Source organism: Prionailurus viverrinus, chromosome C1 (assembly GCF_022837055.1).
Source record: "Prionailurus viverrinus isolate Anna chromosome C1, UM_Priviv_1.0, whole genome shotgun sequence".
Classification (NCBI taxonomy): domain Eukaryota; kingdom Metazoa; phylum Chordata; class Mammalia; order Carnivora; family Felidae; genus Prionailurus; species Prionailurus viverrinus.
Window position 1 is genome coordinate 28624977 of NC_062568.1, and position 24970 is coordinate 28649946.

A 24970-nucleotide genomic window follows, 5' to 3' on the forward strand; every position below is an offset into this window, starting at 1 on the left:
GTGAATTGTGATGCATATACAGATCTTCCTCAACTTACGATGGGGTTAAGTCCCAATAAACTCATTGTAAGTTGAAAATTTTATAAGTTAAAAATGCAACTAACATACCTAACCTACTGAACATCACCAGTTGGCCCAGAACATGCTCAGAACACTTACATAAGCCTAAATCTGGGCAAAATCATCTAACACGAAGCCTATTTTACAATAAAGCATTGAATATCTCAAGCAATTTTACTGAATAATGAAATGGAAGTGAAAAACAGAATGGTTGTATGGGTGGAGAATGGTGGTTGGCATATCAGTTGTTTACCCTCCTGGTCATGGTCTGATGGGGAGCTACAGCTCGCTGCTGCCCAGACATCATGAGAGAATATCATACTGCATATCACCAGCCTGGGAAAAGATCAAAATTAAAAATTTTAAGCACACTTTCTGCTGAGTGTACCTTGTTTTCACATCATCATAAAGTTGAAACATTGAAGTTGAACCATTGTAAACTGAACCAGCAAATTGATGACCATTGGTACTGAGCTTTGCCAACTCAATATTTAAACTGTACAGAATTCTTATTACAGAGTTTGCATTTGGTCATTCTTAACAAATCATTTTGGCATCAACCTAAAGTCAAAAGTTGAAGAACTATTCCATTGTTATTATAGTAACCCTAGTTCCTCAAGTTCGAGATGCCATACATTTTTAGATACACTGATAATATAATAACAGGTTTTAAGGGGGAAAAGACTACTATAAATATAACACTTATTTGTACGTTCTTTTTCAGTACCTCACTCAATGTTTGAGAAAAACCTCTTCACTTTTTTCTTAAAGTGTTTTTTTGGTTTTGTTTTGTTTTTTAGTTTTTTTAGAAAGAGACAGAGCAGAGCAGGGGAGAGGGATGGAGAGGGAGAGAGAGAGAGCCAGAGAGAGTCTTTTTTTAATTTTTATTTTACATTTATTCATTTTTTTGAGAGACAGAGTGCGAGCGGGGGAGGCGCAGAGAGAGAGAGAGACACAGAAGCTGAAGCAGGCTCCAGGCTCTGAGCTTACCAGCACAGAGCCTGACACAGGGCTCGAACCCATGAACCATGAGACCATGACGTGAGCCAAAGTTGGATGCTTAACCGACTGAGCCACCTAGGCACCCTGAGAGAGAGTCTTAAGCAGACCCCGTGCTTATTGTAGAGCCTGATGCAGGGCTCAATCCCACAACCCAGGGATCATGATCTGAGCTGAAATTAAGAGTTGGAAGCTTAACCAGCTGAGCCATCCAGACACCCCTGAAAGTTTTACTTTTTTTTATTTATTTATTTTTTTTTTTTAATTTTTTTTTTTTAATTTTTTTTTTTTCAACGTTTTTTATTTATTTTTGGGACAGAGAGAGACAGAGCATGAACGGGGGAGGGGCAGAGAGAGAGGGAGACACAGAATCGGAAACAGGCTCCAGGCTCTGAGCCATCAGCCCAGAGCCCGACGCGGGGCTCGAACTCACGGGTCGCGAGATCGTGACCTGGCTGAAGTCGGACGCTTAACCGACTGCGCCACCCAGGCGCCCCTGAAAGTTTTACTTTTAAGTAATCTCCACACCCAACATGGGGCTTGAACTCACAACCCTGAGACCAGAGTCACATGCTTTACCAACTGTGCCAGGCACCCCAAGAACAAATCTCTTTCAGATTCAGCCTATGGATTCTTCTGAATCCTTTGTGACCATTGACAGTTGTGCATAGATAGCATCACAAGGATCCTCTGCTTTTTATCACCTGGCCTAGTGATCTTGACTTTCTTAGCAAATGTAGGCTTAGGCAGTCTAATTGTTAGCTATATTGTAGAATACCAGGGTTTCATTTGTATTCCCTATTTGGTTAAATTCATAATTTTGTTCTACTGTTAATTAAATTAACCCTTTCTACAAGGTAAACAGCTTCTTGTGAAAGTTATAAAGAAGGTTCTAAAAAATATTTGGTGCCTGAGAATCATTTTGTGATGAATGAGTTAATCATACCAACTTAACTTTAAAAATTCTGCTATTTCTCCTGAGATGTCTGTCAGTTTTTATTGTATGTAATTACTATGCCCATTGTGTAGACCGGCAATCCTCTTCTAGGGTCCTCTGGAGTGCTTGGCTGTTGTTTTGCTAGAAAACATGAAAGTGTAGTCATGCCTTCAGCAATAAATATTTGCTTCACTTATTGTAAATATGCCATGCTAAGTCCTCCCATGGGCAGACAGTAACAGCTCTGTCTCAACTTACTCTCCTGCCAGCAGGTGGCAAATTTCTTTTAACATAAGTTCTAAGTGGCCTCCCAATTTTAGAAATGTTAAGATGTGAACAAATATGAGTCTGAGACTAGAGGGAATAAAGCAACTGCCTAAATGAGGTAAACTCTGAGTATTCAGGTCAAAATTCAAGTGCCCAGAGTAGGCAAATAAAGTAAGCAGCCTCTACTCCCACTTTGGTCCCCTAATAGAATAGTGGCTTACAGGGGTTAGTTGTATCTGGGTGGGCCGCATATATCACTCACAATATAAAATAGAAAGTATTGCAAGAAAGTAACAGAAGGTAGAAAGTATTAGGTTGTGTAAGAGAAGGATGGAGCAAATGCTGTGGGAATCCAGAGGAATAGAATACTTCTGCTTGTATAAATCAGGGCAGAGGAGCAGGTGGCATTCAAGTGGACATTGAAGAAATAGGTGCTGAATGAGGCCCTGTGGAGAGAGGAGGCAGACCATGGTGACCATGAAAAAGTACCTCTCAGATCTCCAACTGTGCAGAGCATAATTGACTGAGGGCCCCAGTTGCCTGCTCTGAAATCCATCACTGCAGTTGTCCTGCTTCCAAGCTTCCCACAGGCTGCTCCTAGCTGATGACTGAGTATGACAGCAATACTGTAGCGGGCAGGCTTGTTCTTGGGAGACACTGCAGATGGGAGACTCCTCCGGTGGGTAACTTTGTCTCAAGGACTCCCTGGCTGCCTTGCCGAACTTTTTTTTTTTTTTTTCCAGATAGGCTCTATGCCCAACATGGGGCTTGAACTTATGATCTCTAGATTGAGAATCGCATGCTTTATCAACTTAGCCAGCCAGATGCCCCCGCCTTGCCAAACCTTTAAAGAATATTTTAGACTGGGGTGCCTGGGTGGCTCAGTTGGTTAAGTGTCCAACTTAGGGTCAGGTCATGATCTCACAGTTTGTGAGTTCGAGCCCTGCATCGAGCTCTCTGCTCTTAGCACAGAGCCTGCTTCAGATCCTCTGTCCTCCCCCCTCCCTTTCTCTGCCCTTTCCCCCCACTCTCTCTCTCAAAAATAAATAAACATTAAAAAAAAAAGAATTTCTTAAAACTGCAAAATAGTCTAAGATACTTCCATCTTAACTTTCCTCCTTTACCCCTCTCCTTCACAAGGTCAGACCTGTCCCCAGTCTGACATTTCTCCTGGCTCCCTCCCCATTTTCCCTCACAGGTGTTTTTCCTAATAAATCTCTTGCACATCTAATCCTGTCTTCGTGTCTGCTTCTTGGAGGACTTGGACCCAGTCCTTCTGGAGGTGCCAGGTAGGTGTCCTCAATGCATTTCAGATCTACTCTTTCATTTGCTTTATTTCCCACCTCTTTCCCAGTTACCACTATGCTTTAGAAGTTGGCACTATCAGATATTCTCCACGATAAGAGACATTTTAGGCAGTAAAAATCAGGAAAATCCTGTGGAGAAGAGGAAGAAGACCTAGAAGATTATTAGAAAGACATCCTAATTATTTTCTTATTCTAATTATTTCTTTAAACATTTATTTTTTTAAACAGAAAGGTGTGTTTTATTGGTCGGGACTCTTTTGGTTACAAAGGACAGAAACCCAATGCAAATTAGATTAAGCAAAAAGGGTTAACTAGTATGATGGTGATGACATTGAGCTACATCTCAGGAACAAGCAGAATCAGGGACCTGAATGGTACTGGGATGCTACTCTGCCTTTCATTTCTGAAGCCAGTGAGATGGCATTTAATGGCTCTTGGACTTTACATCCCACAGCCCAGAGACCCAGAGAGAGACTGACTTCTTCTTTAGCTCCAGTTCTAATTCCTTGGGAAAAGCTCAATGTGACCCAGCGTGGGTCAGATGCCTACCTTCAAATGATTAACTATGTTCAGGGGGACTGTGTCAGGGAAAGGGCCATGATTAGTGCTATACCAACATGGTGGGGTTGCATGCTGGATGTTCTTAGAAGAAGGGAGGAGAGTTGCCATTATGATCATGTATAGAGAGTTGGTCATCTGTTAGGTCTTCAGGGTCAAACCAGGATTTGAAATCCCCACTTCCTCTTTCAGGACCTCTCTCTCGACCTTCTTTCTTTTTAAAAAAAATTTTTATTAAAAAATTTTTTTCTAATCTTTATTTATTTTTGAGAGAGAGAAAGACAGAGCACAAGCAGGCAAGGGAGACACAGAATCCTAAGCAGGCTCCTGGCTCTGAGCTGTCAGCACAGAGCCCAATGTGGGGCTTGAACTCATGAGCTGTGAGATCATGACCTGAGCCAAAGTCGGACACTTAACCAACAGAGCTACCCAGGGGTCTCTACCTTCTTTCTGACCAAAACGCCCTATAAAGAAAACATCGATTTACTAGCACTTAAAGTAGTGAGAGACTTCAAAATGCATTCTGCTTTCAAATGAGTTATGGATTATTTTTATTTTGCACCTTATTAATTTCCTATGGAATGTACTCATTTCTAGCAGGCAACTGACAAAACTGCTTTTGGGAATTTGGGAGCTCTGGGAGGAGAAAGATCTAGTACTCCTCTCTCCCCCTTCATTGCAGCTCTTTTGCGGCTGACAATGTCAGAATGTTAATGCTGTCTACAAATCCTGACTGTTGGCTCCTGAAGTCACAGCCTTTGGCACCCTTTGTGCTTTTTAGTGCTTTGGACATAGGGAAGGTAAGATTTCGGAAATGCGCTCTATTATCTTGATGGCCCAGCTCAAAACTGGGCTCCTTATCCAGCCCCCTGGCATAGCCATGATGATTGCTGCCTGGTGAGGCTGCCTTTGAAAGTTGGCGTTTTGTTGGGACGAATTCAAGCCCCAATGGCAGACTTGGGTTGCAGTGGAAAGTAGATTCCAAAGCCGCCCCTGGAATGTGAACTTTTCCTGGAAACTTTCCATGCTGCCTCTTAGAGAACAGCAGGCATCAACGTATTCACACCAGGAGTCAATTAAAGAAACCCAAATTATTGCCATTCCAATAAACAATGATCTCTCTTCCTTTTCAAATAAACTTATTAGGATGGCCTAAAAGCCAGGTCTAATTACAGGATCAGATAGCATAAATCTGATTAGAGCTTTTCGTCTACTTTAATTAATTTTCTCCTGCAATCAGAGCTATTTTTAGCAAATTTAAATATGTATTTAAACAACTTTCATGTATACTTTTTCTAAAACCTATTGGGGTTCTCTTTCATTCATTCTTCCTCCTTTTTGATGAGGCATAAATGTTCTTAGGACACAGTATTCTGAGAGGCAAAGTTTGGAGACTACCATGCCTTTACTGCCTGTAATATAAATACATGTATCCCGGATACACATAGATCATGTATCATAGGTTGGGGGGTCATTTAAGATAGTGCTGAGTAACTGGTAAATATTTGATTTACTGGAGAGAAAAGGGGAGGAAGCAAAATGGTGAGAATATTAGCAGTAGAAAATAATTTCACCTTTCAAACTTGTGTCTCAAGTAGGACCTTCCAAAGGCAACCATTCTTACAAATTATCCTTCTCTTGCTCCTCCACTCCCCCAGTCCCCCGCCACACCAAACACAATTTCCTCCTCCCAAGGTACATCTCTATCTTTCCAAAAGTTGCAAGATCTGCAATCTAAATGATTTAAATACTGATCTTATAGGTAGTAGAATGTACATCATTAACCCTTACTTAGCACAGTGCCTGGTACATAATAGGAAGGAGGGAGGGAGATGGAGAGGGAGGAGGGATGGAAGAAGAGAAAATTCTCATACTCTATCGTTAGGATTCAACAATCTCTTTGCAAGTTCATCTTTATGGTTAATAAGTCTGACTGGTGCAATTTGGTGAAATGGTATTTGACCAAATGCAGAGCGCTGGCTAATGTCATCTGTCAGGTACCCTTAGTATGTGTGCATGAGGAGTGGGTAATTGTGGGAGAACTCTTTTTCCTTTGTAGTGGGATTTCTTAAGGGTCTGAGTTAAGATTCTATGTCATCTTCATGTTGATGAAAATTACTGCTGTCATTTTAGGTTTTTCTCAGTTCATTCTGTCCTTGTCAATTCTGATGATGAAAAAAGCTCCCTTGAGATTTTTTTAAAACAAATTTCCATAGAACTCAAGCAATTCCTTTCTTCCCCCCCCCCCCTTTTTTTGGGAGGCTAGAAAATGTTAGTCTGAAACATTTAAGTTTGACTACAATTTGCTAATTGTAGAAATTACTCTTTTCTTTTTGTTACTTTTAATAAGTTCTAAAACCAATGTCTTTGAAACCAGTGATCATCATGTTTTTCTCCTTTTTCAAATTGGCCAAGAACAGCAGAAATAAAGGGGGAAGTTCTATGAAATCATTCCTAAGAAGTAATTAAAAAATCACAACCACCGAACATGAAATAAGATTTATTTTCTTGTTGATATATTTGAATAATTCACATTGAAATTAACACACACAGGAAAGGAAGAATTCCCTAAAGATTATTGCTTTAATATGTATGCACAAAGAGATTTGGGCCTGTTAGTAAAGGATGGGGACTTTGATCAAATGTAGTCAAATGATCTGTTTGCACTGTTCAAGGGGAGGTGATAGGGTCCACTTATCAGGGTCCTCTATACCAGCCATCAGGAGACCTCATACACTGTCTGCCTTAGAGAAAGAACCCAATTTGGCCAAACAGTAAATAAAAAAGAGGACTCACCACTGTCTGGGCCACTGCTGGCTGGGCTGAAGTTTGATAAAGTCTAATAATATCTCATGTTTACAAAGCAACATTTTCCTGAGGGCAAAGTGCTTTACCAACATTATCTCATTAACCTGTCCTTTGACCCTAAAAGCAACCTTATTTTAGTGGTATGGGTGTGAATGGAAGACAGAAAGAATAAAAGAATTAAATGAATTCCATTAAATTAATGGAATTCAGGTCCCTACATTTCCAGGCCAGGTTGCTCTCCTGTGGTCCATTATGACTCTTAGATGAGCCATCTGAGCCCATTCCAAGTAATGGGAGCCTCTTGATTTGGCATGACCTAATTTATTAGATTGTTTTTAACATTTATTCATTTTTGAGAGGAGAGAGACAGAGCATGAGTGGGGGAGGGGCAGAGAGAGTGGGAGACACAGAATCTGAAGCAGGCTCCAGGCTCTGAGCTGTTAGCACAGAGCCTAATGTGGGGCTTGAACCCACAAATGGGGAAATCATGACCTGAGCTGAAGTCAGATGCTTAACCGACTGAGCCACCCAGACACCCCATGGCATGGCGTAAACAGGGAACTTGCCTTTCTCTGTTTTCCATGTGTCCAAAAAATTGGTGAAAATTCCTAAACATTCTACATGTATCTTCTAATTTAGGAATTCTCAAATCTTGGTTCAATGAGTTTGGGGAGGTAGGAGGAAATTGCCTGAAGTCTTGGGCATATATGAATGCACTTGCATTTTTCTGGGGACTCAGCCCATAGTTTCCATCAGATTTTCAAAAGGATCTGCGATTCCTTGAACTCCGGGTTCTTAGTTTTGTTCTCTAGCTATAGCAAGGTATTGTAGCCAGTCTAGAGAAAGACTAGTATTTTGGAGTTCCAACTATGCATTCAGCTCTAATCTAGTTATAGGGTCATGGGGCAATGGGAATAGATTTTGGCTGATAACATACAAATTATATCTCTAAGGGTGCTAATACATTATTTGGCTCCGAATAATTTTCCAGATGTGATCCATTTATTTATTCTTGTATTTATTTATCCAACAGACTTATTCACTGAGTATACTATTTTCCTAGGGTTGGTGTAACAAATTACCACACACAAGGTGGCTTAAAACAACAGAAATTTATTCTCTCTCAGTTCTGGAGGCTAGAAGTTTAAAAAAAGGTACCAATAATACCATGCTTTTTCTGAAGTTTCTAGAGGAAGACACTTCCTTGCCTCCTCTAGCTTCTGGTGGTTGCCAGCAATCTGTGGATTTCCTTGCTTTGTAGACACACCAGGCCAATTTCTGCCTCTGTCATCACATGGCATTCTCCTGGAGTGTCTTTCTATCTCTTCTTGTAAGGACAACAATCATATTGGATTAAAAGCCCACCCTATTCTCATATGACCTCATTTTAACTTAATTAACTACATCTGCAATAACCCTATTTCCAAATAAGTTTGCATTCTGAGGTTCTGGGAAGGACATGAACTTTGGGTGGATACTATCAACACAATACACTGAGCATCTCCAGGTACTAGATATTGTGCTGGGCACTAGAAGGTAAATATAAGAAAAATCACTGCCTAGGCATAATAATACTTAATGCTCTTTTTAAATTTAATTTAATTTTTATTTATTTATTTAGTCCAGTAATGTTCCTTCTTTTTTTTTTTTTATGTTTTTTTTGTTTGTTTGTTTATTTTTGACAGAGAGAGAGAGACAGAGCATGACTGGGGGAGGGGCAGAGAGAGAGGGAGACACAGAATCTGAAGCAGGCTCCAGGCGCTGAGCTGTCAGCACAGAGCCCCACACGGGGCTTGACTGACGGTGAGATCGTGACCTGAGCCGAAGTCAGACGCTCAACTGACTGAGCCACCTCAGTCAGCCTTGGTGGCTCCCCCAGTAATGTTCTTTCTTGTTGGGATTCCTTTAGTTGTCCCAGGGTGGTGTAGGAATGTCCCAGGGTGATTATGGAGGTATCTAGGCCTTCACTTGATTTTCTTCTGAGCCCACATTCCTGTCTATTTTTGCAGGGAGCAAGAGAGCTGGAGTTCATCCAGTACAGAACTTTCTGTGGTCAAAATAGCTACAAATTTTCTCTTTCCTCAAAAAATGAATTTGTGACATGGGTATGTACGGCAACTGTGAACAGATCAACATTACCAGAGTACTCTCTGCAGAGCGGCAATGTTGGGAGATGAGCTGAAGAGGTAGGCAGAAGTCATGGAAGGACTTGCATGCTTTGCTTATGGTCTTAAGTGAGGAAGAGACAGTCATAGTTACATGTACCATGATTTCTTCTGGCACAGGGTGGAGATGAATTGGAGGAGGGACCAAAATGCAGGTAGGGAGACCAGTTAGGGGGCTATTACCATGATCTAAGCGAGAAATGGTAGTCATGGGGAAGAACTAGAATCCAAGTTAATTGGCCAACTGGAGGGGTTAAGGGAGAGGACACAGCCAAGGATAAATTGCAGTTGCTGGCTGAGGAAAATACATAGCACCAGCTGTTGGATCTCAAACCACTGACCTTGTCTTAGGGGTCCACGATGCTTCTTAAGTGCCCAGAGCCTGTTGGGCTGTAGGGGAAGGCTGACAACTCCAGGGGAGCATGATTTCGCTTGTAATCACCCTCTGTTCTCTGAGGCAAGTCCCATAGAGGGAGCTACAATAACTGGCTCTCTGACAGAGAGATGCCTGCTTTGCTTATTCTAACAGCAGTGTTGGTGGGTGGACTTTTAAACATTCCAGGATGCCTTGGTTGGGAAAAGGGACATCTCAAGCTAGGAGGTGATAGCCTAGGTTGGCTGTGAGACATTCTTTTGTCCCTTGACCATTTTAGCACTATGCATTCAACAAGTGAGCTGAAGTTATTTCCCCAAACCAGAATAACACTGGTGACTTTTTCATGCTTGGAGGGAGCAATTAACTCATCTTTTCCAAACAACTCTCAAACTTCTTAGAGAATCTGTCGTTATTTCTCAAATTTCTCATCTTCAGGGAGAGTTTGGAGACTGGACACAGGGTGAACACTTGAGGAGTACATTAAATGGGTCATCTGGACTTGGATATTGTAATTCTTGAGTCACTTTGCCCTGGTGGGGGGCTCTTATTGGGCTCCCCTGCAACCCCTTTTATGTAAGAACACAATGAGGTGAGCTAAATCAAACCCACTTTGGCTCCTCAAGTGTATAAGCTTCCCCACTGGTGACCATGATCCTCCTGTGATACCCTCTCGTGTGGGATGAAGTCATTAAACATAGATCATGGAAAAGCAGGGTCTAATTCCCTGCTAATAAGTAACACATGACTTGGAATAAATGTATTTCACAATCCCAAGAGAAGTTAATCACAGTTTTAGTGATATTTCAAAGAAACAGTTGATTCTATGGATACCCACAATTCAGCACTCAGGGTTGGGGGGAAAAAAGCAGAAAGCAGAAAGAGAAAAATGCATACAGTGTAGAAATAAAGGGATCTTTGGCAAGTTACTTAACTTCCCTATATCTCAGCTTTAGGGAAATGGGAATAATAGTATCTATCTCAGAGAGTTTGGAGAGAATCAGATAAGAAGTGCACAGTGCTTAGTACACTCTACATATGTGCCTGGTGCATCAAAACCCTCAATGTTACCATTTATTATAACTCTGGGATACAGGAAATGAGAATAACAATAGAAAGTCAACTAATATTTGTAGAAGGAATGACTGAATCAAGGTGTCAGGGGCTCAGAAGCAGTGCTGTGTTCAGAATTTTCTCTTGCTATCTTGCTCTCTCTCTTTCTTTGCTGGGTTTTCCCTTTGATCTTTTTCTTTTTTCTTTCTCCTTTTTTTTTTTTTTTAATGCATTCCATCTTTGTGTTTCCTTTTTCTTGGTTCAGAGTGACAGGTAAGAAAGATCTCTGGGTTAAAAGAAGTGTCCCCAAGGAGAATGAAGCTAGCTAGCTCCATTCTAATTTTTCTTGAAGTCTGATACTATGCAAAAGGCTAACCCTTTCTTTCATTTTTTAAATCAAGTGTCCAGGACAGGAGAGTAAGAGACACAATAATTTTACCTCTATACACGCTGTAAGTGCCTTGGAGGTAGAAACTGTTGAGTATTTATTTTTTTATTTAAAGAGCAGTTATTTTTGTTTGTTTGTTTGTTTAAGGTAATGTCTGTGCCCAATGTGGGGATTGAACTCAAGACCCTGAGATCAAAAGTTGCATCCTCTACCAACTGAGCCAACGAGGTGCCCCAAAACTTGAGTATTTCTATTCATAAGCAGAGCCCAAACCTGGTGTGTTCTGACGAACAGAAAATTGTGTTTTTTTAATTTAAAAATAAGAAAAGGCAGTTGAGACAGCATTCTGACTGGACGGCAAAGACTGCATTTAGATTTTTTTCGGTAGCCACTTGAACTGCTTGGACAGATTTGGGGAATCCTGAGAGACAAACACGGAGCAGTTATAAATATATAATAGTGGTGGCGTGAACTGAAAGGAGACTTAAGTTATCTGAAGTAAACATTTTGTACAACTTGTGGACCAAAAGCCACTTAATGAATAGAGGAATTGTCGGTCGCCTTTCTCTCATCAGAGATGAACTAACGGAATTTCCTTGCTGTCCCATTTAACTCTTACAGTGAAATAGATTCCCACCTTAAATAAAGTAAGAATCCACTTTTATAGGGGGAGATCCCCTAAGCAGGACCTGAATGGAGAACTTGAAAGTTTATTTTTCAACCTTCTTTTTTGTCACTCACTTGTACTAACAGTAAAATGAAACTTCCTTGTGACTTGAGAGGATGGTTTGGTTTGAAACATTTGTTCTCATTTTCTGGGGTTCCTTTGACTTTATCAAGCCATTTGGCTTTTCAGAATGCTACAGGGAGCACTGGCAAATGCATGCTATGCTAGAAGCTGAGAGCACTGCAGGCCAAGTATTACAGCATTGACTGACTTTCCCCTAAAAAAGTGTGCTATTTACAAATTTAATTCCTTGGAAATTCTAAGTGCAAATGGTGATGAAAATGGCAACAAATCGTCCTTAGAATGAATTCTGCTAAAAATTAAATAGTTTCCTTTTAGGCTGGTATGTGTCTTTGTGCAAGGGTGTCAAGTGCATCCATTTGACATCTATGTCAAGCCTCATGGAATGAAACCCAGAAGTTAACAATGGGATATGCAGCTATAACTATGGTATTTCAATGTTAATCGTGAAGGATAGAGAAAGAGAGAGACAAAGAGGGGAGATGTACATGTGAGATGCAGTTTTTTAAAAACAAATTAAATGAAAAAAGATCTTACCTTAACATTTAGGTTTTTTTCTCCTTAAGTCTGCCTTCCTTTAGATCATCAAAGACCAGTCTGAACCGTCTCATACACACAAGACCCCTTTTATTTAAAATAGTCTGCATACACACATACGCACACACACACCACTGCAGCCGCCGCCACCACCACCAACCTTTCATTTCTTTTATGAAAGAAATCCATAATTTCTAAGCAACGTAAAGCTCACCTAGGCCCATAAACTAAAGAATGGACTCTATATCCCCATCATATCTAACTCACAGGCCTTAATTAGCAGATTAGCAAACAGTTGTACTGGCAAACCCTTTTGAGTTGCTTATTTACCTGTTTCTGCTATAAAATCTCCTGTGATTGGACCCTTCCCTCTTTTGGAAATCCAGTTATCTTGCTGGCAAATGTTGCAAGCCTGCAAAAACGCATCAGGAGAGAGGCAATGTTTCACTTCTTTCTGTGCAAACGTACTGGATTTGCTGTTGTTGGAACTTGTGAAATTATATCTTGAGGGTTTTTGTTTGCTTTTTGTTTTTTTAAAAGAACAACAACAAAAAGAGTGTTGCCTTCAAAATTCACAGTTCCTGGAGCCAGTGGTAGAAAGAAGAGAAACTTAACTGTGTTCTCTGGAATTGTTTTCACTCTTTGCCCCAAATCATTTCCTGTTTGTTAAGGAGCACTCCAATGGGAGGTAGACCTAAATTATTCCCCATTCCATAACCTTAAGGGCCATCTAAATTCTCTGTGCCTCAGTTGTTCCTTCTGTAAAGTGTGGATAATAAAAGGGTATTTAGAGTGGGGTGCTTGAACACGCTCTCTTTTGAGCTCATGTTCAATGCTAATGCTCAGGTTGATTCCAGAATTCCATATTAAGAGTCTGTAAAATGAGAATGAGAGTAATTTCCACCTTATAATGTATGGATTAAGTGAGTTGATGTAAGGGCTTAACACAGAACTTGCCCATTGTAAGCACTCATTAAAGGATAGCTATCATCTTACCATTTCATTATGATAATACTGCTATGGTATATATGATAATAATACTGTGAAGATTCTTGTGATTCTTCCAATAGACCTTTAGAAAGAGGGTTTCCATGCTGCTAAGGTTTGTTGTTCTCATGCTCTTGTTCAGTGGGCTCTTGGTTTGTAAGCAGCATGAACCTTCTCACTAAGTCTGTGTCCTGATCCTCAGGCTAGAATGAGCAAGGGCAGAAGCCATAGCAATGGAGGAAATCTCTGGAGGGACTCTTAGTCCAACCTTCCAAATGGTTCCTGGTGATTTCTGGGAAGTACTTCTCAGGCTTATTCTTGAGGCCAGGCCCTTGAACCCCAATGTAGAAGCATATGCAAGAACAGGGAGCATCCAGCCTTCTAGAATTCAAACAGCATTTATGAGTCTTCTGCTTCTCACTTAAAAAACAAAAATAAAACCCCCAAATTTTCTGGGGACTAGCACTGAAAATGCCCTCCTTAATTCCATTCAGTCCTGATGTGAAATATTTTCTTCACTTATTCTTTCTTCAATTCTGGGTTAAATTAAAAAGAATAATAGAGTGGGGCGCCTGGGTGGCGCAGTCGGTTAGGCGTCCGACTTCAGCCAGGTCACGATCTCGCGGTCTGTGAGTTCAAGCCCCGCGTCAGGCTCTGGGCTGATGGCTCGGAGCCTGGAGCCTGTTTCCGATTCTGTGTCCCCCTCTCTCTCTGCCCCTCCCCCGTTCATGCTCTGTCTCTCTCTGTCCCAAAAATAAAATAAAAACGTTGAAAAAAAAATTTAAAAAAAAAAGAATAATAGAGAATGGAAGACATTAAGGCCTCAGTAAATATTTATAGCATGGTGATTAGGGGCACAAGCTATAGCCAATTTGCTGGTCTGTGGCTCACCTTTCAGAGCCCAAGTTTCCTTGTATGTAAAATGAGGAATAATGATACCTACCTCCTAGGGTTGTTGTGAAGAATAAATGAAATAATTATATATTAATAACAATAGTGCTGACGTGTACTGACCTCTGTTAGATGCCAAGTACTATGGTTAAGACTTTGTGTAGATTAAAACTACCATACTAAATCATACTCAGACCTTAGCATAATGTCAATGCTTAATAAATGTTAGCAGTTATAAAGGTAATGATCATTAACACAGTAAGAAGGGCCAATCTTCACTGTTGTTGGCAACATATTTGTACAGTCACGCTCCCTTTCACAAAGCTGGTCCAAATCACTTGTCACTCCCCTCTCCCTCTTAGGTCTCTCTCCCGCTGGCCATACCACATCTTCAAAGCATACTGCTTTGTGGAAAAGATGGCCAGAGTCAGAATCTTTGGGAGACCTGGGTGGAACTTTCAGTGTGGCCTGGCCTGTGATTACTCATGACACTGAACAGGCTGTGTTTAGCCTCACTGATTTCCCATCTTCAGAATGTGATCAAGATACTGCTACTCAAAAAAATAAAAGTAAAATAAAGATACTGCTCCTCATTTGTTGTTAGTACTTTAGGATCATGGAGAGAAAGATAATCTGTAACACAAAAGATGGTGTTTTGGTTCAATCTCCATTTGAGAGGCTGGTGTGGGAAATAAGTGAGGTGAGGAGTGTGTGCTTACCTCTGGCAAAGGTTCAACAAAGGACAACACCTTCCAGAAGTCAGTGTGCTATTCCCAAGGCCTAACACAGCACCTGGCACGCTCTAGTTTCTCAAGAAACAATTTGCTGGCACTGAAGAAACTCATGATTTTAGCTCCAGGACTTGTTCCCTACATCTGCTATACCTCAGGGACCAGCTGCCACCCATCTCTCCTTCAAGCTATCCCAGATCTGGAAACTGGAACTAAATGCTACATGCCATTTATTTTTCTTTGGAAATTAAAAAATATAATTGGGGCTAAGTTATGCCATACAAACTTTCATTGTTGGTACTATATTTCCTGCTCCCTGTCCTGTCATACCCTCCCCAAGATGATTTTCCCTCTGATTGAATTGGCCTCTGCAAGGCCAAGCTGAAGTTTGGGGAACAAGTTTTCCAAAGGTGAGTAGTATTAGGTTGTTGTCTCACCAAGATCATTTGAGCAGCTTGTTTTCATTCATGGACTATATGGAACTTTATCTTCTCCTGCCTTTGTTTCTGCTTCCTAAATGCCCTTTCTTGCTCCTGAAATGCCCATCTCTCAGAGATCACTTCTAATGGTCCAAGCTGAATCTGATGCCAGAGTCAAGATACATAAAGAGATTTGCAGGTGTGAAGCATTAAAGGAAGTGAAATGCAAAAGAGGTGGACTTGAGCTCCCTAAAAGGACTTTGCAGAGTGAAGCAGACTCCCCAGCTAAAGTACATTTGAATTCCTCACAATAGCTTCCATTTAATTTTGTTAGTTTGAAGTCTTCTGAAGAAGACTTTAGGGACAATGACCTAAAGAAGCATTCAAGTTTTTGGCTGAGTGTAACTGATCCAAATCAAGAGCCTCTGTCCTATTATTTCAGCCACATAAAATGTTGATTTGGCACTGAAACACCCAGCAACGGCAATTCCAGGATAACAAGACTGCAGCCAACCTGGTTGTGATAAAGACATGGTCTTTGAGAGAAACCAAGATTCCATGCAATAACACCCCTTTGGTATTGAGGAAGATGAATTATCAGATGGCAGAATGCAATTGCTAATGAAGAAGAGCAAGGAATGACACAGTAGCCAGTTCAAGAGACTAGACAACTCCTAAACTTACATTTTGGCTTCAGTATATAGTAATACAGTAATGATTTTACTTTTTGAATTGGGCTTGTGAAGGTCAATGTAATCCTCATTTTCCTTCACAGAGCACACACTGGCTTGGTTGGCTAGAAAGTAAGACATACTGGCCCACAGGAAAAAAACACAAGAAAACAAAACAAAACAGGGATTTCAAACCAGCTATGGATAATCCACAAAGGGGTGGGCCAGTTCATACTTCCTCCTGGCTGCTTGGAATCACAGGATGCTGGAGGAATACCTTTGTCTCACAAGTTACCCTCACCAGATGAGGAAAGCAAGACCCACAGAGGTGAAGAAACCAATATAAGAGTGCACAAATTATGGATCACATAATCTGGGTTCTTGGGAAATGCATTCTTGCTGGACACCCTCCTGCCCCTGCAATTAAATGGTCATTCCTACCACTGAACTTCCATAGCACTTTTCAGGACAGGTTGTGTGGCATATTATAGAAAGTGCACTGAGTTCAGAATCTGAGCACACATGAGAATGATTCCTTTCTCCTCAGGTGTCACTTCACCTCACTGAGCCTCTCAGCTTCTTCATCTTTAAAATAGGAATTATTATAGGGGTTCCTGGCTGGCTCAGTCAGTGAAGCATGTGACTCTTGATCTTGGGGTTGTGAGTTCGAGCCCTACATTGGGTGTAGAGATTAGTTTAATAAAAAAAAAAAATCTCGGGGGTGCCTAAGTGGCTCAGTGGGTTAAGCGTCTGACTCTTGATTTGGCCCCTTGTCATGATTTCACGGTTTGTGAGATTGAGCCCTGCATTGGGCTCCATGCTGAGCAGAGCCTGTTTGGGATTCTCTCTCTCTGCCCTTTCCTGGCTTGCATGCTCTCTCAAAATAAATAAATAAACTTAAAAAAAAATAATAAATAAGTAAAAACATCTCTGTCATATAACTACAGTACTTTGAACATCAATTAAAAAATAAGGTAGGAATGATTATATATTGAAGGGTTCTTATAGTAATTATGAGGATAGTCAAATAATGAATGTGAAAGCAGCTTTTAAAAAGTAGTAAATGCCACCATATGTCAAGTAAATATTATTCCAAACAGCACTTGAACCTCTATAATGACACTTACCAAGTTCTGTCTAGAAATGTAATTAGTTGCTTATTCCTCCTTGGGAAACACCCTACTCACCATGAATTATGTCACAAGTTATTCCAGGTAGACTGTCTTTCTTACTTTTATCTGTGTCCCTCTAGTCCCCTTCCAGTCCCATCAGAGCACCTTTTATATAGTGACTTCTTGAGCAGTGCTTCTTGAACTGGATCACTTATAGTAAACCACCATTGTTTTAGACAAACTTCCTTTTTTCTACCACTTTTGTACTGATTGAGAAAATCACAAGTGACTGAGCTTTTTTTTTCCAACCAAAGAGAATAAGAGATACAATGTGTGGTTATCAAAGACTGGACATTTTACTTTATTATTTTTTAATGTTTTATTTATATTTGAGAGAGAAAGAGACAGAGAGCGAGTGGGGAAGGGGCAGAGAGACGGAGACAGAATCTAAAGCAGGCTCCAGGCTCCGAGCTGTGAGCTGTCAGCACAGAGCCTGACATGGGGCTCCAACTCACGAGCAGTGAGATCATGACCTGAGCTGAAGTTGGACACTTAACTGACTGAGCCACCCAGGTGCCCCAAAACACTGGACATTTTAATGGTGCCCTTTTAACTAGTTTATTTTTGTATGAAATGTGAGGAATACAGATTCAGATGTAAAAAATGTCACAAATTGAAAACAGTTGAAGAAGCGAGTTTTATGAAATCAGTTTAATGCCACTAAGGGTGAAATAAGAGAAAAAGAGAATAGGCCTATGAATTAAGTCCACATTGGTGTGCTTGTGGTCTCCTCTAGGATTTCCTGGAGCCCTGTAGACCTTATTCACCACCCACATATACATATATAAAAATATACCATCTATAAATAGCCATTTGCCTTTTCAGTGAAATTAAAGATGGGAGAGTTAGAAGAGAATTTCCCAGTATAATTACAGGGCTCAAACCCACAGCTGCTGTCCTCCTATAGTTCTCCCCAAAGAATTTCTAATATCACTATTTTTTATCAAGAGCACTTAAAAAATTGTTTAATTACAAAATGTTGTCAACAGCACATTTATCTATTGCCATAATTTCCCACATACCCACTTAAAAATATTACGTGTTGCGTAGGATTATTGTGTAGAATAATTTTGGTTTATAAACTACAAAAAATTCTCACAAGTGTTTCTGCTCCTTATCTAGGGATTAACACCAAACTGCTGCCAATGTTTTAAACTCTACACATGCCCTTTCACAAGCACTCTCTCTCACATATTTTCTGCTAAGATGTGCCTCTTTAAAAATCCATGAGCTTCTAAAATTCTTAGGTAAGAGTCAACTGTGTAAGGATGCATCCCAGTGTGAAAAGAATTAAACCGAACACTTTTATCTTTGCTTACAAAAAAAGCAGGTAGTAATTTATTCATACACAGTCTTTGTTCCCTCACTAAAGACCAACGCTCTTCAATCTTTGGGCGTCCTTCAGGATGAAGCAGCTCTGAAAAGAGTAAGGGGACACATTTATAGGAGCAGTCACACTGCTCTACCCACACAAAGGTCTAAGTGCCTTTAGCAGTTAATTTGTGAGCAAAAAACCCCATTGGGAGCCTTCCACCTACTCTAAAAGCAAACATTCTTAACAGGCGGTATTAGTGTGGTGTTAAAAGAGGCATGCTTTAACCTAAAAGGTGTCATTTTATGAGCAAAAACTGGATAAACCTAAAGAGACTTTAAGTCGCTATTTTTTTCCTTCCTTGAAGCCAAAATCTTCACAGATTCAGATGACCTCACACTCATTGTGATGTTCAAAACCCAGGAGGATCTTAAAAGATGCTCTGCACAGAGTGCAGCGGTGTGGCTCCCTCCTCCCGGTGAGGACTGTCATTGGTTTTCCTTCTGCGTGTTTGTAAAACACGCCAGCCATGTGAGCAAGCCTGTTAATTAAAACAAAAACGGAACTGTTTCTGTTGAGGTTTAGAACTACAGAAGCTTAGAGCTGAAGTGGGGAAGGAGAAATAGCAGCGTCCAGTCTGCTGCTGGGTCTTGATGGCTGCCCAAGAATGGAGCGACTGTTAGGAAAAGCCAGAAAATAGGCACCTGATTTAAAGAAGAGAGAAGAGTGGAAAAAAAAAATTAAAGCTAGTGAGGCTCTTGGAATTGGAAGTATTTAGAATGCCTTTATCATTTCCCTGAGGGACTGTTTAATATCAAAGTGCCTGGTTAGGAAGGCTTCTCAGTCTAATCTGATTCCAAAGTTAGCCTCTCAGACCAGAGAAAAGAATAGCTTCAGTGGCTTGAGGCCATCCTGGGGTCAGGCATGGAGTCTATTCCTGCCGGAGCTGCTGAGTCACTGCCACCTCGGGGAATCACTTGACCTCTGGTTTGGTTGACCTAGAAGGTAGAGTGAAGCCTACAGCTGAGAAGCCTCCATACTAAAGGCCCTTGCTATTAACTGGAATCATCTGACCAGCCTCCTGAACCCAAAGGATTTAAGAATTAACAAATTAGGTAAGGTGTATTAGAATACAAAAACATCAATTAAAAAGACACACACACACGAAGAACTCACTGAATTCTTCCCAAGAAAAACATCACCAGAAAAGCAGACCAAAAATATTTTCTAGTCCTCTTTGAAATATGTTCTGCATCTCTGAAGGGTCAGATAGCACCTCTCTAAAAGATGCTTATTCTGTACCTTCAGTAAGTTAATAAGTTATCCAAAGCAAGATGTGAAAAGGCTTAGGGTTCTGTGGAAGGTAGTAGGCAGGAAGCAGCAACAACAGGAAAAAAAAAATTAAAGGACAGATAAAGCATTCATTACACTATATTTTAAAAGGCAATAAGACTTCACTAATATAGAACATCTACGTGACAGACAGATCCAATGGTGTCCCTCCACACCTTCTTTTCATAACACAAAATTCTGTTCTTTAGCTTAAATATATATAGAAATTGTAAACTAAACATTCACTTTGTATTAAAAAAATTTATTTTGTGATCTGTACATGTGATAAAGTGGGGCTTCCTTGTAGACTTTTAAAGGAAAAACAAAACAAAAACCCAAAGTAAAAATGTATAAATACAATATATATTTTCTTACAAAAATGGGAGATTTACAAAATATACATACTGCACTTGTCTCTATTTTACAAATTTCACATGCAAGAGATATAACACAAAAGATGCCAAAAAACTGTATAGTGGGAGTTTTAAATCTGACAAATGAGACCATTTTGGAAGTTTAAGAAACACAAAGTTGATGTTAACTTTAATATAAAAAGCAGCTCCACTCAAGTGAACATTACATATATAAAGTAACTTGTACTCCTGACAGTACCCTCTCTGATCTGAAAACTGTTTAAAACAGCATTTTAAAACTTGTTTTGAGAAATAGGATAGTGTTGCAAGATTGGAGGGTGGTGTCAAAGGTGGAGTAAAGGTTAGCTCCCATGATTCTCTGCTCAGCTTTAGAGCATTATGCAAAAGAATCAGAGTTCTATTATAGAAAAAAAAAAGTACATGATTTAAGATTAATAAATTTAAGTCATGCAGCACATTTCAAAGAACTCCAGAATTACTTTGAAGTTTACCTTCTTTTAATGACTTTCCTTAAAAATGGGACCCATGGTTTGAATTGTCCGCTTCGTTCATTATCATTTCTGTAGGTCACCTCCCCACCCAGCCACACAAAAACAGGGTCAGCATACACATGATGTTTTATAAACAGATTTATGGAACTCAGAAAACAGGACAAAAATGGTTCTTTACTTAAAAAAATTTTTTTTAACTTTATTATGGAGGCTGAGGGTATTATTCTTTTCCTTTTATCTTGAAGGATTCAAATTGGAAGAAAATAGAAAACCTAAATGTAGGTTTATAGGAAGAAAAAAAAAATAAAGGGAGAGATTTCCCTGAACATTTTAACAGAGCCTGTAGACAGGATCATGTGTTCTGAATTAAATTTATTTAAAACAAATACAACAAAACCCCTTGCATTTTCCTTCAGCCGAGTCAGAACCTCTGCCTGATTGGGGTATGGGAGCACACTGCCCTTCACTTTTCCTTAAAAAGGAATGTTTATCTCAGCCAAATTAACATCCAAAAGGAAACCTCTGATTTGTGCTACTTTGCCTATAAAAGTTGCTGTCTTCACAGTTATGCCTTTCCACAGGGAGACACTTTTGTTTCCTCTTTTGTCTCTTACAACAAAGACAAGGGGAAAAATGCACTCCTGTTTTGAAAAGCAACAAGTCATTACTTCTTTTCAGAGTATTAAACCAAATAAAACACCCTTCTTTCTTCCTTCTGCCTTCTGCAGGAAATAAAAAAGTAGCAGAAATACCTACTACTCGTCTCCTTTGCCTCATCTCGAAATGTTATCTTCATTTCTTTGCATCCTCACATTAGGATTCGAGGAGGCAAGCCTCTCAAGACTTCCAAATGCTTATTTTACAAGAACTTGAAAGGCGTAGGAGAGGAAAAACAGGCGGGAGGGGCCAGGGGAGGAGAGCCTGTAATGTCTGACCCTGGAAATTAACCCATCTGGGCTCCAGTTTGGCCCCAGTGAAAGGAGATTATGGTTTGACCACCGCTTGACAAGGACACCGCAGGGAGTCCTCCCTTTTCCCAACAAAGCCGCCGCCGCAGACAGAGCTGTACCTTTCACCCGGGCCTCACAGGAGTGAGGACAGGCCACTTGTCTTGCAGCAGGGGAACCGCTCACAGTCCCAGTTCAGCCCTGGAGCCGGGAAGAACTCAGAGCAATCTCTGCTGGGTTCAATCTTGATAGAACCCGGTCGGCCCATACCGTACGTGATTAACATCATCGTTATCATCATCATCATGATCATCATCCTGCAAGTCTTTGCCAGAAGTCTTTTCATTCAAACCGTTTTTCCACCCAGACCTCCTTATCCAAACACACCCCTCGTCCCAAATCTACATATTTCATCTCTCTTCCAGGTCCCTTCTCCTTGGAGGGCAAGGAGGTTACAGACACCCCCCACCCCAGCAGTTCTCTCCTTCCCGTGCCTCTCCCCCTCGGAGGGGATGGGGGAAGGAAGGGTGGGGGAGGGGCCGGGGCTCATACCGCAGTCTCCCCCTTGCTGCTGTGGCTGAGTCTGTGATAGAAGCGGCGCCACGACTGCAGAGTCTTGCCGGACCAGATCCAGAAGCCAGTGGTGATGCCCACGATCATGGTCATCAGGTACTTGATCATGAAGACAGTGAAGTCAGGGCTCATGGGCGGGAAATGGCCAGGCGGGCAGGGCACCGCGTAGCTCTTGCAAGTCTGCAGGAGCCAGGTGCGCTCCCAGTGTTCGCGGAAGGCCTGCTCATAGAAGTAGCAGGCCAGGACGATGGTCGCCGGCACAGTGTAAAGCACGCTGAAGACGCCGATGCGCACCATGAGCTTCTCCAGTTTCTCGGTCTTGGTTCCGTCGTGCTTCATAATGGTGCGGATGCGGAAGAGCGACACGAAGCCGGCCAGCAGGAAGGACGTGCCAATGAAGAGGTAGACGAACAGAGGCGCCAACACGAAGCCTCGCAGCGCATCCACGCTGGACAGGCCCACGTAGCAAACCCCACTGAGCAAGTCCCCATCCACCTGGCCCATGGCCAAGATGGTGATGGTCTTGACAGCGGGCACGGCCCAAGCGGCCAGGTGGAAATACTGAGAGTTGGCTTCAATGGCCTCATGGCCCCACTTCATGCCAGCTGCCAGGAACCAAGTGAGCGACAGGATGACCCACCAGATGGAACTGGCCATGCCGAAGAAGTACAGCACCATGAAGAGGATAGTGCAACCCTCCTTCTTGGTGCCCTGCGCCACCGTGCGGTAGCCGTCTTCTGAGAAGCGCTCCACGCACACCGCGCGGTCCTCCAGCAGGAAGCCGGCCACGTGCGCCACGGCCACCATGAAGTAGCAGCCCGACAGAAAGATGATGGGCCGCTCGGGATAGCTGAAGCGCCTCATGTCCACTAAATAGGTGAGCACGGTGAAGAGCGTCGAGGCGCAGCACAGCACCGACCACACGCCCACCCAGAGACGGGCAAAGCGCCTCTCCTCTTCCTTAAAGTACATTAGGCCGTTGGCACGGCCCGGCTCGCACGGGGCGCCGCAGTCGCGCTCGCCCAGGAAGCGGTAGCCCAGGTAGGGGGGCACCTTGAGCTGGCGGGGGCACGAGAAGGGGAAGGCAGAACGGCCCCTGCCGTCAGCGGCCCCCGGGGGCAGCGCGGTGAAGGGCAAGTCCGGCATGTAGGGCGCGGTGGGGTAGGCTGTGGGGCCGCCACCTGGGCCCCCGGAGCCGTCCGACGTGTTCTGGCCCACGCAGATCTCGCCGGCGCCGTGCACCGGGAAGTTCTCGCAGCGCAGCCGCTCTGGCCACTGGAAGCCGAACTTGTTCATGAGCGCTTCACAGCCCTGGCGGGCACGCTCGCACAGAGAACGGCACGGCGGGATGGCCTGATCAAGCACCGTGCACACGGGTGCGTACATAGAGCACAGGAAGAAGCGCAACTCGGGAGAACACTGCACCTTCACCAGCGGGTAGAACTGGTGTACCTCGAGGCCCGCGTCCTCTTGATTCGTGTGGCCTAGCAGGTTGGGCAGGATGGTCTGGTTGTAGGCAATGTCCGTGCATAGTGGGATGGAGATGGGCTGGCAGAAGCCGTGGTCCGGTACCGAGATGCCCTTCTCGCCGTGGTAAGGCTGCGCCCCGGCACCGGCGGGCAGCGCACCCAGCAGCGCAAGCACTAGAGTGCACAGGCCCAGGGGCGAGCGCGACGCGGCCGCGCCGGGGCCCCGCATCGCCGGCCACGGGTGCAGCGGCGCTCTCAGCCGGAGGAGCGCGACGAGGCAGCCGAGAGAGGCTTGGATCTGGGGAGGCGCGGCCGCGCCCGGCTCATGAGAGTCCTCCCGGCGCCGGGGCCGGGCCGTGGGCGGCGCGGAGCTGAGGGCTCTGCAGCTGGGGTGCCCGCGCCGCGTGGGCGCCGCAGCCGTCTCCGCCCAGCACTCGATCAGTCGCGGGGAGCCCAAACTCGTCTGCCTGGGCCGGGGGCGCCAAGGGGGGCGGCCTTCTCCCGCCGCGACGTAACGGTGTGGCTTTTTCTGCGGCGAGGAGCAACAAGCGTCTCCGGTTACCCTTCAAACTTCGCTCAAGTCTCTCGACCCACAGCGCACAGTAACGCACGCGCCCCCCACACCAAGTCTGGCCCCGGGCAGCCGAGAGCCCGGCGCCGCCGCCTGCTAGCCGAGGCCGCCTCCTCGGCGGTGCTGCTCCGCCTCCTCGCCTCCAGGCTCTGCTCGCCGCCGCCTCCTCCTCGTCTCCTTTTCTACTCCCCCGCTCCTTCTTCAGCCCCAAAAGCTCGGCCCCCAAGTTTGTGCCAAACGGATGATTCTCGTTCTGAGTCCGATAGGCGCCTTAGAGCCAAGAGCTCAGCTAGTTCTTTTTGGAAATCCAATTATACTGCGTCCCGAAGCTGCGAGGGCCCTATGCCCGCGGCCTGGGCCTGGCCTCTCCAGCCTCGCGAAGCCCTGGCCCGTGAATCCCAACGCCCGCCGCCGCCGCCCGCCGGGAGGGAGCGCAGAGTAACGCCTCGGAGTCGCGCAACTCGCCAGAAGAAGCGTCGGGCTCGCAGGGTTCCGGGCCGCCCCGCCCCCTCCCCTCCCCCCATTCACAAACCACTCCGGGGGCGGGCCCTCGAGCTCCAGGGCGGCCCAATGGTAGCCTTTGTTTTCTGTGCGGCGGCCTCCGGATTGGGTGGAAGTCGGAAGGGCCGGGCGAGGGAACCGGAGAGGCGGAGTTTGCAGCGCTCTGGGCGGATTCCTGAGGGGAGGGGCAGGGGGCTGGGACGGAAAAGTTAAGAAAAACTTTTACGGTGAATTCGCTCGAGGGTGGGGGGCGGGGGGGTAAACGCGCCAGAAAGGGAATTTGCTTTAAAGATTTGTTCCTCTTCCGGGTACACTAAAATACACATTCT

At 43.4% G+C, this 24970-nt stretch overlaps 1 protein-coding gene across 2 annotated transcripts; it reads right to left on the reverse strand.

The window, feature by feature from the left end:
* Positions 1–280: 280 nt before the first annotated feature.
* Positions 281–24591, reverse strand: FZD7 (frizzled class receptor 7). Of its 2 annotated transcripts, none has more exons than XM_047870607.1 (2): positions 22080–24591; positions 281–396 (listed from the first exon to the last, which is right to left on the reverse strand). In XM_047870607.1, the coding sequence occupies exons 1-2, from the start codon at positions 23796–23798 to the stop codon at positions 364–366; spliced, it is 1752 nt and encodes a 583-aa protein (XP_047726563.1). In that variant the 5' UTR covers positions 23799–24591; the 3' UTR covers positions 281–363. The 2 variants fall into 2 exon arrangements, with proteins under 2 accessions (XP_047726563.1, XP_047726562.1); XM_047870606.1 differs by lacking the exon at positions 281–396 and adding an exon at positions 18419–18924.
* Between the last annotated feature and the right edge of the window lie 379 nt (positions 24592–24970).

What these genes read in the sequence shown, in the direction of transcription:
- FZD7 (XM_047870606.1), bottom strand. Translation starts at nt 23,798, where the DNA reads ATGCGGGGCCCCGGCGCGGCCGCGTCGCGCTCGCCCCTGGGCCTGTGC. An exon ending in GCAGCAAGGGGGAGACTGCG is followed by an intron (nt 18,925 to 22,079) that starts GTATGAGCCCCG and finishes TTTAATTAACAG; the next exon opens with GCTTGCTCACATGGCTGGCG.